The following is a 16,280-nucleotide window of genomic DNA, read 5'->3' as shown; positions in this document are numbered from 1 at the left end:
AGGAGAAATAAAGTCACTATACAGCATGTTTGACCACTAATGTGGATTTTTTTGTTTAAGTTTTCCAAGTTAGAGTAAGCTACAAATATATTTCTATAACCATAACTGCCTTTATTCTCTATGCCTGGGCCTGAGCACCTAAATTTTGCTGCTGTACTGATGACGCTTTTTAAATTAATGGCCACATAGCACACGTAGCCACTCAACTCTGCCAAACTTTCTTATATACCTTCGTTTGTTCACTTTCCTGCTCCTCAAAACGACTACTTCATACCTCCTCTTCCCAGCCCTTCTGCCATACTCCCCTTCTCCCATTCTGTATCTTTCCTCCTATGTGAAAAGAGGCAACCAGATAGCAACTCTCCTGCCTCTCAGTGCCCACTCTGTCCACCTGCCTGCATCTGATCCCACACTCTGTGGACCAGGACTACTACCTCTGTTCTTATCCAAAGTCAGCCCACCCTCACTTCCGCAAGGAGATTAATCCTACAGTCTTTCCATCTCTCATCCATCCCTCTCACCTTGGGTCACACCCATCAGCATATAAACATTCTGCAGTATTTGCTTTCTTAAAAGAAAAATTACTGACTCTCACAACCTCCATTTCTCTGCTTCCTTTTGCAACAAAATTTATTTAACAGAACTATAATCCCTGCTTCATTCTTATCTCCTATTCTCTCAACCCACTCCAGCTACCTTCTTACCTTTCTCATTCCACCAGAATCACTCGGGATAGGGCCAACCAGTAAGTTCCTTTTTGCCAAATCCACTGGTCACTTCTCTGTATCTTAGTTGACCTCCCCATGGCATTCAATATTATTGAAATGCCGTCTTTTCTTGGCAGAGTTATTCTGATCCCCAGGCTTGGTCATCCACTACTCCAAATCTGTCTTCTTTCTGGGTAATCTCATTTATAGCCATTGACTTAGATACCATAGATATGCAGATAATCCCTGAATATCTATCTCCAGTCCTAATTTCTCACAACTCCAGACTTCACCATCTTCCTGTTTGAAATCTCTGCTCAGGTACTAGTAGGCATCTCAAAATTGATATCTAAAATAGAACTACCAAGGTGACCATATAATGTATAATGTATTCCAAATGGAGACACTTGAGAGTGAAAGACAGTACTGATAATTATGTCAGGACAACAAGCATAAACTAAAACCTGCCCAAGGGTTTCCCATCACACGTAGAATGAGGTCTCTTAGATGGACCTGTGATGCTCACCTTGTGCCACTCTTCCCATCACTTAACTCTGCTCCAACCATACTGGCTGTCATGCTTTCTCTTGGACAGACATTTCTGTGTGACTTTGAGTAAGTGACTTATCCTCTCTGTGCCTGAGTGTCCTCATCTGTTAAAACACTAAACAATGGTACTCAGCTCTTAGGGTTGTATAGCACAGCGTGCCTGGCACTTAGTAGGTGCTGCATAGAGTAGTCTTTCACCTTCCTAACTAAGGAACTGAATCGATTTGGATAGTGAGTGTTACTTACATTTGCTGATTGAATGGATAGAGTGAAGACATGGCCTGTTTTTCATCACTTAAGGCCATGCACAGCGCACAGATGTTTGAGCACCAGAGTCAATTGTTTAGTTATGTATTTGTTACAGTTCAAACTCCACATCTGAAAGTAAGCCACTCTTATCTGGGTAATGTTTATCTTGGAACAAAATTTAGGAATAGAAACTTGAAACCTACTAAAATCATTATCAACTGTCATACACTTTACGTTTTTATATTTTATAGTCAGGTTTGGATTTTCAGAAAGTTTTCTTAAAAGCTGCATTTACTTTGTATAAATTAGATCATTTCCAATATAAGGAATTTTATGGAGTTTTCATAAAAATCCCTACATTTGTAGTTGATACTCACTCTTCTAGCATGTCAGGTAAGAGGTGACTTTTCATGACAATTCATAAGCAGTCCTTTTTTCTGTTCACAAGGTTTGAACAAAAGAGAGATCTTAGTAAATCTGGGCTCTGGCACTTGGCAGCTGAGTGGCCTCTCTAAACTTCTGTTTCCTCATCTGTAAAAAGGGATAGCAATGAATGCATGTAAATGTTTCATGAGAGATAAAATAGCTAATTTGAAACAAACGGACCACACAAATAAGCTCTAATTATTCCCTTTGATGGACAATACTTGGTTCTCAAAGATACTCATTTATTCCAACCAGGAGATAAAATCAGCTTTCTCTATAAAAATGTATTAGAAGTTTGGTAATGTTTCACTAAACACTAAGCTGTAGAATTCAGACAGCAGTAGAATGATGTTTTAGAGCTAGTGGTGAGAAAGAAGGCTGGGTCTGCATCCTGGATGAAATGTGCTATATGGATAAAAATGTATCCATACTTTGAATTAAGGGAGTGTACTTGACTGTTTCTTAGAAATTATTCACTTATAAAATATCACATTAGTGTGCCATTTAATAGTAGTTTTTTTTGAAATAGTTCAAGGTCAAAATTACAAAATTTAAAATAAGTGCAATTTATATTTTTAAATACAGCAATTGAGTCAGAGACTATGTACTTAGAGGTAATTTAAACACAATCCTGAAGCTAAGTAGATTCTTAAAATTACTGGTGCCCATAAACTGCCTGAATCACTTAAGTTTTTGCTACTCAGTTTCACTCTGCACTGTTAGAAAAAAGCAACATCAGTGAGCAAGTTATTCTTCAATATTTAATGGTGCCACAGGGTTAAATAATGGCCTTCCTTTTTTGGCCTGAATTTTACCAAAGTTGGCCTCAAACTCTTTTTTTGTTCCATTTAGGTTTGCTAAATGTCCATCCCTTATTCTATAGCCTAAGGAATTCAGTTTCCTTATCCTGTACTGTACTATATGTGGCATTAATTCAAGAACCATTGGTGTCTCTCTTATCTGAGCTATGGAAATTCCTTCTTTTAATAATCCCTGAATTCTCTCTTCCAAAACTGGAACAGAATAATATAAGAGGGCAGGACATTTCAAAATTAACTGCTTCAGGTCATGATCAGTACATTTAAAAGCATTTTTAGAGAAGGAAATACTCTTCTGTATACTTCTTGGGCAAAGCTGAAAAAGAAATCCTTTGAGTTTGGACAGAAGTTGAAGAATTTCAAAGTTTGTAAAACTTTGTTCCTGGAGAAATTCTAGTGTTTCCTTTATAGCTGCAGAAGAATTTAACAAAATAAATGGGTTTTGGCTTAACAATTTCAGTAGCCAAACTTTCATGTTGGCCTCAGAGCCACCTAAATTTAGATAACTCTCTTGAAGAATTTTTATCATTTGCTTATTCTTCTCAATAGGATTATGAAAAATATTAGATGCAGTTGTCAAAAATCTGCTAATGACCACATTTTTGAGCCCCAACTCTTTAAAGAACTGAACATTCAGCCTCTGATTTTCCTGGTCTTTAATAGTAAAGAAAGATTCTGGAAATTGTTCTATTAACCTAACTAACTCTTCCTCGTTTTTGCAAACCAACTGCCAGAGTTCTCTTTGGATGTTAATAGCAGTTGGACTGCAAATAATTGCCTCTGGGCAGCGTTCCAAGATACTGGCTATGGCAGTCTCTTCAGCACCCAGTTGTTGTAAAATATTTGCAATTTCTTCAACATAGGTTTCATCCTCCAGAAGTACCCATCCTTTTAATCTTCGAATTTTCCTGATGTCAACTGACAGTTTATAGAGCTTTTCCACTGTCCTTTCATTTTCCTTGTTTGATTGATTATCAGTTGTATAGGTGAAGGATACTAGAAAAGGTCTGTATTGTGGAGCTGACAGCATCTTTCTGAAAGAACACAGCCTGCAGGGCTGGGATCTCATCAGCAACTTCCACAACATGCCTGCAATCCACTGGCTAATTCCCACCGTCCTGGGATTCAGAATGTACTCATATCTGTAAGAAAGAAAATACAGGTTTTAACATAAAGGGTGTTGACTTTTAGAACACAAACACAAATTTGAGCTATAAGTAGCAAGCATGGAAATAAAACGAATTTAAATTAGACAAGTAAACTACTCATGTGGAGCTGACAGAATAAATAACTGACAAAGTAATGGTAATACGCTGTTTCACATCTTACACTTTATACATTGTCTACTTGAGCTTTGCAACAATCTTGTGAAGTAGTTATTTCCATTTTACAGATAAGTCGCAAGACCACAAAGAGTTCAGACTGACAAACCTTAAATGTTATTATGACACAAATTCCCTTTCTTACAACTCTGATATGTTTCTGTTTAGGAGGCATATATTATTTACACACACAGCTTTTTTTTTTATGTTTTACATTTTCAAGTTGATGTTTAGTGGAAGCAAATGCTTTTTAAGGGAGGAATCAAAATCTAATTTCATATTTTAGAGTAAGTATTTTTTGTTTAATAACTATTATCCAAAGTAAAGTCAGTGAATTTATTTCAAATGTGTTAATAAATGTATGCTTGTTTTATGAGAATTATGTGAAAATCCTTTTTATAAATCCAGAATTAAAATAAGTCTTAGCCAGGTAGAATGAGGAATGCCATGTGACTGCCCCAGTGGAGCCATGGGGAATCATGTTAGCTGTGGAATGGTGATCATACTTGTAGTACAGTCTAACTGGCTGTCCCCACTTGACATCCTTAGGCTATCCTGTGCCTGATGCATTGCAGCCTTTGGCACTATTTTCTTGTATCTCTAATAATGAAAACATGCCTAGTTTGTTGTCTTAACTTTTAGTACCTGTGAGTGTTAGGTGTCTCAGTCTGTCACAAAAATGTGTACTAAGCTACAGAAGCATTTCCTTATTATTTTAGGTTTGAAGGAAAGTTAAAAAAAAAAAAGCCATTTCCAATCACTGACCCCAATAATGCCCTTGCAATATATATGCCATCTTCAAGCCTGTCCTAATTAATCCAAATAAATGATTACTTTTTCAGGAAAAATAACAAGTAACAATGCTCTCATTTTGGTTTACCATTTCTAATAATAGCTCATTGTTAGTGCCTATGGTATCAAAATACTTGTAGGCATAGCTTCTGTTTTTCTTCCAGTGGTTCAACCAGAAATTTCCTCAGATAATTCCTAACAGGTAAGATGTAATTATTGAAGTTTTTTTTTTTTTAATTTCTAAGAAGGAGGAAGTAGAGTATAATGAAAGGCACAGACAGATAGATCTAGGCAGGAGGCCCATACCCCACTGTTCCTGGGACTCCATAAGCTTGGGCTTCACATCTGTATCAGCTGCTGGAAGGAGTGTGGGCTCTGCAGTCAAACTGCCCATGCCCAGCCCTGGCTCTAACATATGGGGTCACCTTGGAAAAGTTACTTAGCCTCAAATTAAATAAACAAGTAAGGATTAGAATAGTGCCTCACAGTAAATGTTCAATAAATATTAATGATAACACCATCTATAAAATGGAGAATAGCAGATAAATCTTACAAGGATACTACGAAGGTTAAAATGCATGTCAAGTACTTTGCAGAGCCTGGTACTTAAAAAGTACTCAGTAAATGGTAGACATTACTCAGAAATATGTGGAGCTAAAAGTCTTGCAGAGATGTGACATTAAACTGTATTTTAGACCGAAGTACGTTATTTACAAAGAGTAACTGAAAACTGTAAAAACTATTTTAAATGCTTTGGTTGTTCAAAATGATAACTGCTTATAAAAGCAATACATGCTCACTACAGAGAATCTGCCAAATTCTGAAAAGTATGAGTAGAAAAAGTCTTTCACAATCCCACCATCTATAGACAACTTCATATTTTGACATATATGTCTAATTTTTTCTATGTTGCTCACTTCACTATAATTTTTTTAGGTACATAAAAGCAAGGCTGCCCTGTACATGAGAGTTTGGTTCTAAACTTAGCCTATAAAGTGAAAATTGCAAAGACTCAGAATTTTCCTTGAAAATCTCTTGAGCAGGCACCATGCTGGATACCAACATACTGTCCTCCCAGTAAGTCCAGTGCAGCCAGGGGTTCCTCCAGGGTAGTAACAGATTCCAGCATTTGGCTAAGCAAATAATAAAGGGTGTTGACTTTTAGAACACAAACACGAATTTGAGCTGTAAGTAGTAAGCATGGAAATAAAAATAGATTTAAAGTAGACAGAAAACTGTCTAAGCACTATACGAAGTAGTTCGCTTACTGCAGGGGTTACTATACAAAATGACAGATCATTAGGCATTAGAACTACATAGACCATGGCAAGAAGTTCCTGCCCAGTGTGGCTAACGGAAAGGCAGCCTGTCTCCCATTTCCTACTTACTCCAGAGTGAATGATCATGTGCTCAGATGAGTTGTTTGAACAATTAAAGCTGTCTGTCTTGCTCTATCTCACTCTCTGATGAGCAAACACAGTTGATGGCCAGAGTGAAAATCACAAACGTTGTGACGCCTCTGTAATCAATGCACATGATATATACAACACATTTTCTTCTTTTATTATATGCACTGTAAGTATCCAACCTTGGCATCAAAAATTCTCTGAACATTTAAAATGAGTGATACATAGAATGAAAACACTATAATTTTGTAATTCATTCCCTAATACCAAGCATTTGGGTTATTGTAATTTTGGCGATATGCTGAATTACCTATCTACATTTCTTTTTTTCCCTTTAGAATGAATTCCTAGGAGTAGAATTACTGAAAAGGAGATGTGTGAACATTTAAAAAGCTAAGTTGTTAATGTACTATCCAGAAAAACTATTTAGTTGACATTCTCACAGGCAGTATGAGTGATTTTCTCATCAGTTTCAACTTTGATATGTGAAAAATGAATAAACACTAATTTAACTTCATTTTCTTTTATTACCAGTGAGGCTGAACTTTTCTTAGTTATTTTGACAATCTTTATTTCCTTTTGTGAATTAACTATTCCTGCCTCTGCCTTTTTAAACAGCAATCTTTTTTTTTTAAAACTGACTTGTACAAAGTCTTTATACATTAAGAAAAGCAATCTTCTCACTTTTGAAAGTATTTTCTCCAGTTCATTTGCACTTGTTAATGGTATATTAGCATACCAAAACGACCACTTTTTTTCTTTCTGTGGTAAGATATACATAACATAAAGTTTACATTTTAATCACTTTTAAATATAAGACAGCAGCATTAAGTAAATTCACAAAGTTGTACTATAAGCACTACCACTGTCTCCAGAACTTTTTCACCATCCCAAACTTTGTACCCATTAAATGGTAACTCCCCACTCCCTCCTCTCAGCCCCTGGGAACTTCTAATTTCTGTCTCTGTGAATTTGCCTATTCTTGGTACTTCATATAAGTGCAATCATGCAATATTTGTCCTGTTGTATCTGGCTTATTTCACTTAGCATCATGTCTTCAAGGTTCATACATAAGGTAGCATGTGTCAGAACAAACGGTTAATTTTAAGTTGTTAAAGGGTCAGGGAAGTGTCCCTTTATGATTCTTACTGCTTTTATGCATCAGATGATCAGGAAAAAAAATCCATCCATATTTCCTTCTATATTTTTGTTTGAATTTTAAAATTCATTCAAAATTTCTGGCTGTGAGCTGAGAATCTAAACAGATTTTATCAATAGTTCAGCTATCCCCTAAGCACCATTTTTGAACAATCCATTCCTTCCCCATGATTTGTGACACCCCCTTTGTTATATAGTATTAAATGTAGTTTCTATTTCTAGTTAGCCTCCATCCTCACTCCTCTACTATGTCTACAATTCTCTGCATGAGCCAGGAGGCTAACTTCTTTGCTGCATACTTGGCTCCCTCTGCCAGACCATCCTAGGACAGTCTCTGGTCAACTCACTCTTTCACAACCCCCAACAACTATGTCAAATATTCTCAACTCAGACCTCCAGCCTCCCACTCCTATTCTCTCCTTCACTCTCAACCAATACCCTTGCCTTTAACCTGTACAAAGAAAGGAGTGCAACTCCTCACACTAAACGTAAACCTTCTGCTATCTCCCCTTCCCCACAGTTACACTTTCATTATCCAGGAAAACCCCTGCTCCTGTGCTGATCCAGCCTCTCTGGCCTGAGATCTCTGGAGCCCTGCTTGCTCATGTATTCACTCCTTCAGCTGTGTCCTCCTCTCTGAGGTTCCCACCCTTCACCCTTCACTGCCCCTCCGCTATAATCCCATTTTCCTCTTCCTCTCAGTTATTTCTTGCAGCTCCTTCTTTCTCTCCATTTCTTCTCCTCCTATTCATATCACTCTCAAGACAATTTCCATGTGATTAAAACCAGTAGTTTTAGTTCCTATCTCTTAACATCTGCAGCTTTCAGCAGAGTTGACCGCTTTCTCTCTGAAATCCTCTCATGTGACTTCCAAGACTTCACAATCTCCTACTTCCTACCTGCACTCCTGACCTCCCTCTATCTGTCTCCTCTGCAGGCTCATCTCCAAGGCCTGGTTTTAGACCCGCTCCTCTTCTTACCTTAGAGCGTCTCCCCAGAGGTCCTGTTCTCATCCAGAGCTTCAGTGAATCCACCTGGGCTTCTTTCCAGCTTCTTCTCAAAATGTGACCTTGTCACCTCCCTGAAATAAACCTTTCAGTGGCACTTTAGGCTAAAGACATAGAATTAAAATGCCTTACTGGGGCCTTTAGGCTCTTGCCCCACCCAAATCTCCCGTCCCCATCTGCCTATACAAGCCGCATCTACTTCCTTTCAGCCCCTGGTGCTCCACCTGTTCCCATTACACAGTCTCTGAAGCCTGAGGGCAGTTCCCCATGCCCACAATGCTCCTAACTTCTAGGTCCAAGTGTCACTTTCTCAGGAAAACTTTCCTGCCCTTCACAAATAGATGAGATCTCCTGCCCTACTGTATGCTCTCTTGACACCATGGACTGTTCCTCTGTGCCACTTGTCATAGTTGCAGCTGTTCATGTGTGGTTTCTGTCTCACTGTCCACAAAGGCAGAGACTGTTCACCACCATGTTCCAATGAATTGCTTCCCTACCTTTCACTTGGCTGGCACTGCTGACTCTAAAAGACATTCCTGGGCAGGAGACCTTAATGTGTGCTCTTCCACAGCACTCTGCTCTTTTTTATTTTCCTTTAAAAAATATTTTTAATATTTATTTATTTTATTGAAGTATAGTTTACAATATTGTGTTAGTTTCAGGTGTACAGCAAAGTGATTCAGGTTTTTTTTTTTATTGTAGTAGTCAGTTTACAATGTTGTGTCAATTTCTGATGTACAGCATGTTTCAGTCATACTTATACATACATATATTCGTTTTCATATTCTTTTTCATTGTAGGTTACTACAAGATATTGAATATAGTTCCCTGTGCTATACAGTATAGACTTTCTGCTTATCTATTTTATATATAGTAGTATTTGCAAATCTCAAACTCCCACACCTTTTCCCGCCAGTAACCATAAGTTTGTTTTCTATGTCTGTGAGTCTATTTCTGTTTTGTAAATAAGTTCATTTGTGTCTTTTAAAAAAAAGGCCACATATGAGTGATATCATATGGTATTTATATACATATTATATAATTTTTTTCCATATTATTCTCCATTATAGATTATTACAAGATACTTAATATTGTTCTGTGTCATACAGTACATCCTTATTGCTCTCTTGACCCTACTGTAGCACTTATACTCCTGTAGGTTCTTCATTCAACCAGTTTTTTGGTTTTGTTTGTTTAGCTCATGCTGTGTGTCTCGCATTATAATAGACAATAGCTCTTCTGCTAAAACCTTTCTTCATACCTTTGGATCAGACTCATCAGAGAATCTGAGGAGAGCCACAGACTCCCTTTCCAAAAAAAGGACCCATACTCACAACATTTTGCAAGACTTTCACAGTTTTTGTGGGCACCTTCTAGTTTAACTATGAACAACCTGCACTAGATTAAAGCATGTGGAAGGCAGGGTCTGCATACTGTTCTACTTTATCCCCTGTACCAGCAAAGAACTTGGCCCACTGAGGAACAAAGTCAGTATCTGTAAACTGAAACTAAACGAACACCCCAAGTTCACTACAAACTAATGTATGGGTAAAGCTGTGGGCTGCCTGGGCTTAATTCCTGCTCACTAGTTGTGCTATGACTTGAGGTAGTCACTTCACCTCTCTGCCTCAGTTTGAGCACCAGGAAAATGGGTACATTATATCCTGTGTGATTGTGAAGATTACATGATTAAAACCATAAATCACAGACTATTCAGAAACTCATTTAGTCAACAAAACAATCCATTTTAAAGATGGGGAAACATATGAAGGTAAAGTAACCTTCCCAAGGTTGATTAGCTAATAAAGGGCAGACCTTGGATTCAAACTCAATAGCTTGGCTCAAGTCCTGCTCTTAGCCCTCTGCTCTACACATACTAATACTCCAGGTAAATGTCTGTTAAATCACAATATGGGCTATTTTCTGATGCTTCATGTTTCTCACATTTTGGGGGCATTAAATCCACTTCTGTAATACGCACAATTTTCATAATACAGTCCTCTCCACAAACACCAGTAGCTCAATTAAGTTCTACTTTTATAACATGTACGATCTGATGACAGTTTCAAATTAACCACAACGTTTGTAAGAAAGGAAAAACGAGGGCCCTAGGGAGAGACTCTTGAGGGGCGACCAAAAGCTGCGCATCCATCATGGCAGGGCCTGCCCTTTCCCAGAGGAACTTCCGACCTGAGGCGCCCTGGCGTCCAGCCAGGCCAGCCAGGCGGGGCCAAGCAGTTGGCCGGGAGTCTGACTTCGCATTGGTCGGTCTCTGGCCCCAGCCTCTTGGCCGCGGCCCGGCCGGTGACGATCACCCCCAGGGCCGCAGATACGGCGCAACTCACCTGTTAGCACCTGCTTTGTACAAGGTGCAGCGAGTCCCGGGTGCCTGGCTCCGTCCTTCCTCCCTCCCGCGGCCGAGGCTCCCCGAAGCCTGCAGTCCTCCCGAGGCCTGGGGAAAGGGGCTAGAGTCCCAAGTCACTGGTGAATTTCCCTCAGCTGCGCCGGTGAGCCCGCAGACACGCAGCCAATCAGGGCGAGGGATACAGGCTACGTGGCCCTCCCGACGCAGCACGGCGGGACGGGGCGGGGCGGAGCAGAGAGGCGGAGTTGGGCCTGCGTGGGAAACAGCTTTCCTGGGAACACTGTCTAGCCAGCAGTTATTGCTTCTGGCATTTTCACACCCTTTTCCTCTCAGTATTTTAGAGAACCTGGAGTTTCAGTCGTTTTGTCCTTTGGGAAAAGATACTAGCCCGTGAGAAAAAAAGGGTGGAAATAACTCAGAAACCGCTATATTTTTAAGCTGTAGTCATTCAGAATTCCCCAAATAATTCGATAGGTAAATAACTAGTGTACAAAAGAAGCGTAGTTTGAAAAATCCCAAAACTTCTTTGGAACAAATGTAGCCTTCCTGCCTCCCTCCTCCCATCCAACAGTCAGCTAGTGTCTGATTCGTCTCCATCCTGCCACCTTCACCTAAATACTCATCTTTTCTGATAAACTGCTAAATGGTTTACATTCTAATTATTACTTGTGATGCCAACCTCATAAACTAATTTCTGCTTAAAGTCAGGCCAATGTCTGTCCCATTATTCTCACAATTATCCATACAAATGAATATGGTGTGACTATTAAGTGCCAAACATGTGAAACAGCCATGAAAAAACAGAAGTGGACAAGACAAGGTGGGGATAAAGTACATTCCTGTCCTTACGGAGTTTATATTCTAGTTGAGAACAAGGACATTAACAACCAATGACATGATTAATCACAACTAGAGTCAAAATGTTTCCTAGGTCAGGGTGCCCTGACTGGCCAAGCTGTCCTATACTCAAGTGTGAAGTTGGGGTCAGGAAAGCTGTGATTTTCCCAGGCTGGAGGCCTCGCCTTTTGTATATTTGACAGTATATTGTGCACAGTTCTAACGCAGCCTTAACACACTGCACTATAATTCTTCCAGACTGCCCTCTCTCCTTGTGGAGTGAACTCCTTGTGGATACTGATGAATTTTTTATCCTATGAACAATTCTTGGAACACAGTAGGGACTCAGGAAATGCTAACTAAATCTTTGAGTGTAGCCTTAGTACCCAGCTTGTGCTCAATAGGCTTTGTTGAGAGGGACTGACACTTGCACTTTAATTCCACAGAGCAGCAAGAATTCTGACTCCTTTTCTCCAAATCAACTTTGATCTCCAGAATATGCTAGAATTAACTTTGTAGTTAATGTATATGAGGTAGGGGAGTGTTTGTCCAGTAATCCTTCTCCAAGTTACCCTTATACAAAAACCCCATTATCCATGGCTTTATTGCACTCTTCTTCCTGAAATAGAAGGATTTGGGGTCTAGACTAACCAACGTGTATCAGTGCATCTAGGAAAAGGGAATTAAAGTAGAATACAAAAAAGAGAAGGAAGTTAGGAAAGGAAACTTGGGCCTTAGAACTGCATGCTGCAGTCACTGGTCAGGAGGCAGGGAGCAGAGATGTGCACTAGGATGCTGGCAGCTTGTACCAGGGCTCCACATAACTGTATGAGGAATGACGATACATATAACCTTGTGCATCGTAATCTACACTTGAAACTGACCAACTTAGCTATGTGAACTGTCTTAAATGCTACCCAAGTTTTCTCCATCCTAAATATTTAAAGAGTTCTTTTTTGGGACCATATAATCAGAAAAAAACACCTGGAGAAATGGATGTTCAAAGAACCTAGTATTAGGCATGTTATCTAGAAGAAAATTACAAACATATGTTTGAAATTATGGGAAGATCCTGAAGTTTCTAGTACATAAGAGATGATTAAAAATAATACTGTTATCAGTTTTTTACATTCCAAATTTACTAATTTATTTTAAATAAATGTAAAAAACTTAAGAAGTTTGCATAGTTTCATTCAAAAGTATGGTTCCCTCAATTCAGTTTTTCTAGGTTGCCAGCAGTTTTTGGTAACGAGAGTTCAAGAAGTAGCTGCTGACTGAATAAAAGGTCTTAAAAATCGCTCAACCACCTCCAGGGTTTTTAGAACACCAACCCTTTTAGTTAGGGGGAGAACACTGCATTGAAATATGGTACATCTGCTGAGCTGGAGCATGCTGATTGATACCTTTCTCTTTCAGTGATTTTTTTTTTTTAAAGTCACAATTTAGACCAAACTGAAAAAAGCTTTTCTAAAAAACATATTAAAAGCTCTCTACATTTAAAAGTAAAATATCAGTGTCTATGCTGAAATATTACTTGTTTTACTAAAATACTGATTTATTCACATTAAAACTGTATCATTTATTCCCCTGAACTGTGATGACAAATTCCAGGTCTATGAATTTCTCAACTCTGTACAGTACAATCAGGTGCAAAGAGTAGGATGTAAAGTACAGGTGTGAAAAACAAAATATTACTCCTTACTAATAGTAGTAAAAGAAGATAAGGCACTTTTTTTCTTTTCATAGTAATGAATTTGTTGATCAGTATTTACACATTATCCAGGATACTTTTAAAAATCCATGTCATCTAAAAATGATTGTTTCTGGATTTCTGACTCAATTTTATCTTGAGTTACCTTTAAATACAATTACCACACTGAACATCTGTCACTAAAGTTAGAAAAACAAAAGCCACTGGTTATAATTCCACATGGTAAGAACTAGCCTACTAGACAACAGTAAAGGGCTAATAATAGTGGTAACAATAATGGCAGCTAACCAGAGCTGCAGCATATAGTTATGCAGACTATGCACTGCACAATCCAGGGAGTTACACAGCAAGACAACACTGTAGCTAACATTTATCAATCATCCTACCACATGCCGGGCACCGGGCACTGTTATGAGTATTTCATATGTAGTATGAAGCAGATACTACTCTCACCCCATTTTATAGACAAGAAAAGAGGCACAAAAGGTTAACCATTTGCCCCAAATCTCAAAGCTAACAAGTGCCAAAGCCAGGCATTTGACTCGAGAGCCCACACTATTAACTGTTATCCCATACTGACTAACTCACAAGTTATAGGCCCAATTACTTGAAAAAAGTATATTTGGTTTTAAATCTTTCTTATAGATAATTTTATTTTTAAGAGTATAAAGTATATGGAAGATAATATTCTTATATGGAATGATTTTGAAAAATATTTTACTAAATATATAATAGCTGTTTCTTCATTCAGAATGGTGACATGTAATTTATAGAATCTGTCTCTAATTTTGTGATCACATCTCACATACCAATGCTCTCCCCCTTATGTGAAACACACAAAAAAAGAAAAAAAAAAAAGAAAAATACAACCACCAAGTACACAAGATTCCATATATGCATATACTTTAATAACGAAGTCACATTAGCTGTAAATGAACAAAAAGGAGACAAGAACTTAACACACGATACTTCTACAAGTTTGGATCAAAACAGGCATACATGAAGCTTTAAAACATATACTGTCTGTGTTAATAGAGGCTATAACTACCAATTTTGATTACACACATTTTCTCAATCAGTATCATCAAAGAGTGCAAAGTTAGACCAAACAGTGATGTCAAGAAAAATTCTGTCCTAAAATTTTAACAAATTCTTTTAAGAAAGTCTAAAAACCTCCTATTTTCCCACACTGACTTTCAAAATTTTGATTTTTATATCAGAATATCAGTTTGCTACTTTTACCATACATGAAAAATTATCAAAAATATATTGATGGATCTATACTAATTGTGACTATTTATATTTACATTAAGCAAATTCTTTTACCAAGTTATTTATATACAAATTACCATTTGTCCTATGTCAAATTCATTAAAAAGTTAAAAACCACAGAAATGTTATTAGAAATAATGCATTTCAAAATGTAACTGCTTTCCATCAACAAAGAACATTTTAAAATAATTTAATTGAAAAAGTATTGAACTCCCCACCAATTTCAGCTGCAACAGTATTCCTCCTGAATGTTTTCTGTGATTTAAGGGAAAAAAAAATTGATAAAGCTTGATTGCAAGGAATCAAATGATAAAAATCTGATGACTGTTTACGGATCTTCAAGAAATTTACAGTCTAATAGGCTGGCATTAAAAAACAGCAATAATTTTAAAAATGTAAACAGTTCAAGATAACTGAAGAGACATGTCTTTAAAAACTGGCAAATGTACCGTATGGACACTTTTTATATAAATTTAAATCACAAAATAGTATCCCATATCCCACTGAACTGAATACAGGCATGGCTTTTGGACACTTCCAAAAAGGGCCAGCTCTAAACAAAAGCTTAAACTGTTCCCAAACTGAAAAGAATTTAGATCTTAGAAGTAGCATAATAGGTAAAAGGAATTTATAAACACTTAAAGAGAAGATTTGGATAAAAGTTTATAAACAGATTACATTAATACCACTAAAATAAAAAGTCACTTTAACTGTTTTAGACTCATGGTCACAGAGTATGGAAATGAAAAGGATGGCTTTTTCTGAGAAAATCTTGAGCACAACATCATAAGCTTTTCAAATCTGAAGATCATAAGTTCAGATGACCATAAAATTGACTACACTACCTCGTCCACTACAGATGCATTTCTCTTGCCTAAGAATTAACTGATTTTGGAACAATCATTGAAAAATTTATGCCTCAGATTCTCTGGTTTGAAAATAGAGATTAGCCCCATTTTGGAAATTACCTTAATTTATGTTGATTACACACTCTGCTAAAGCAGGGAATAAAGCTCTAAAATACTTACCTAATTAGTGCTCTGTCGCTGGACTTTAGAACCAATACTCTGCGTGTCCTCTTCTTGACTAGGACGTTTCCCACTGCTGAGACCAGTGCCCGTGGAGCTTTTTCCTACACATTTTTTAAAAAAATGTATGTTTAAGATAGGGAAGGTGAGAAGAGGAGTATGCTCGAATGCTTCATTCTTACCTTGCTTTAATAGGTGAGCTTGCTGACTATCTCCATGAGCATAATGTAAAATACCACTCCCTTGAGTACAACCTGTTAGTATTTAAAACACAGTAAAATTACTTACAATAAATTCCAAGTAGTATGTATTAAGATCACAAATCCAATTTTCCATATTTGTATTTAAGGTCGTTTATGCTTTTTAGGACTAACCCACAATCCTTCATGTGACCCAAAAATCACATGCCCAAATTAGGAAAACTTAAATTTAGGGTCACAGAAATGTTGACTTTTGAAAGGCAAAATCACTGATAATCATTTTCTAAACATACATTTCTTTACTGGAAGTCAACAATTAGACACTTGACCATGAAGGCAAAACATAGGGCAAAGTGAGATATACATCCTCCCTTCATCTCTTGTCCCCCTTTTCCACCCTCCTCCTCCCTCAGCACCCATCCAAACATATGTC

At 37.7% G+C, this 16,280-nt stretch overlaps 2 protein-coding genes across 4 annotated transcripts in view; both read right to left on the bottom strand.

Moving 5' to 3' along the window:
• Nucleotides 1-2,418: 2,418 nt before the first annotated feature.
• MTERF2 (mitochondrial transcription termination factor 2) lies at nt 2,419-11,050 on the bottom strand. Of its 3 annotated transcripts, XM_045506955.2 has the most exons (4): nt 10,780-11,050; nt 8,408-8,508; nt 6,252-6,382; nt 2,419-3,891 (listed from the first exon to the last, which is right to left on the bottom strand). In XM_045506955.2, the coding sequence occupies exon 4, from the start codon at nt 3,834-3,836 to the stop codon at nt 2,679-2,681; it is 1,158 nt and encodes a 385-aa protein (XP_045362911.1). In that variant the 5' UTR covers nt 3,837-3,891; nt 6,252-6,382; nt 8,408-8,508; nt 10,780-11,050; the 3' UTR covers nt 2,419-2,678. The 3 variants fall into 3 exon arrangements, with proteins under 3 accessions (XP_045362911.1, XP_010968774.1, XP_010968775.1); XM_010970472.3 differs by lacking the exon at nt 6,252-6,382 and having other exon boundaries at nt 10,780-11,037; XM_010970473.3 differs by lacking the exons at nt 6,252-6,382; nt 8,408-8,508 and having other exon boundaries at nt 10,780-11,014.
• A 3,183-nt stretch (nt 11,051-14,233) lies between these two features.
• The window catches only part of CRY1 (cryptochrome circadian regulator 1), a 74,045-nt gene continuing 71,998 nt past the window's right edge, over nt 14,234-16,280 (bottom strand). The window contains exons 11-13 of the mRNA XM_010970474.3: nt 15,830-15,901; nt 15,648-15,751; nt 14,234-14,874 (exon numbers count right to left, since the gene is read on the bottom strand). Of these exons, the coding sequence (XP_010968776.1) occupies nt 15,648-15,751; nt 15,830-15,901 (176 nt within the window). The 3' untranslated portion in view covers nt 14,234-14,874. The remainder of the gene's footprint in view (nt 14,875-15,647; nt 15,752-15,829; nt 15,902-16,280) is intronic.

Source organism: Camelus bactrianus, chromosome 12 (genome assembly GCF_048773025.1).
Source record: "Camelus bactrianus isolate YW-2024 breed Bactrian camel chromosome 12, ASM4877302v1, whole genome shotgun sequence".
NCBI lineage: Eukaryota > Metazoa > Chordata > Mammalia > Artiodactyla > Camelidae > Camelus > Camelus bactrianus.
This window is presented reverse-complemented; position numbering and strand designations above follow the sequence as displayed.

Excerpts from the sequence above, each read along its gene's own strand:
- MTERF2 (XM_045506955.2), bottom strand. The coding sequence starts at position 3,836 with ATGTTGTGGAAGTTGCTGATGAGATCCCAGCCCTGCAGGCTGTGTTCT.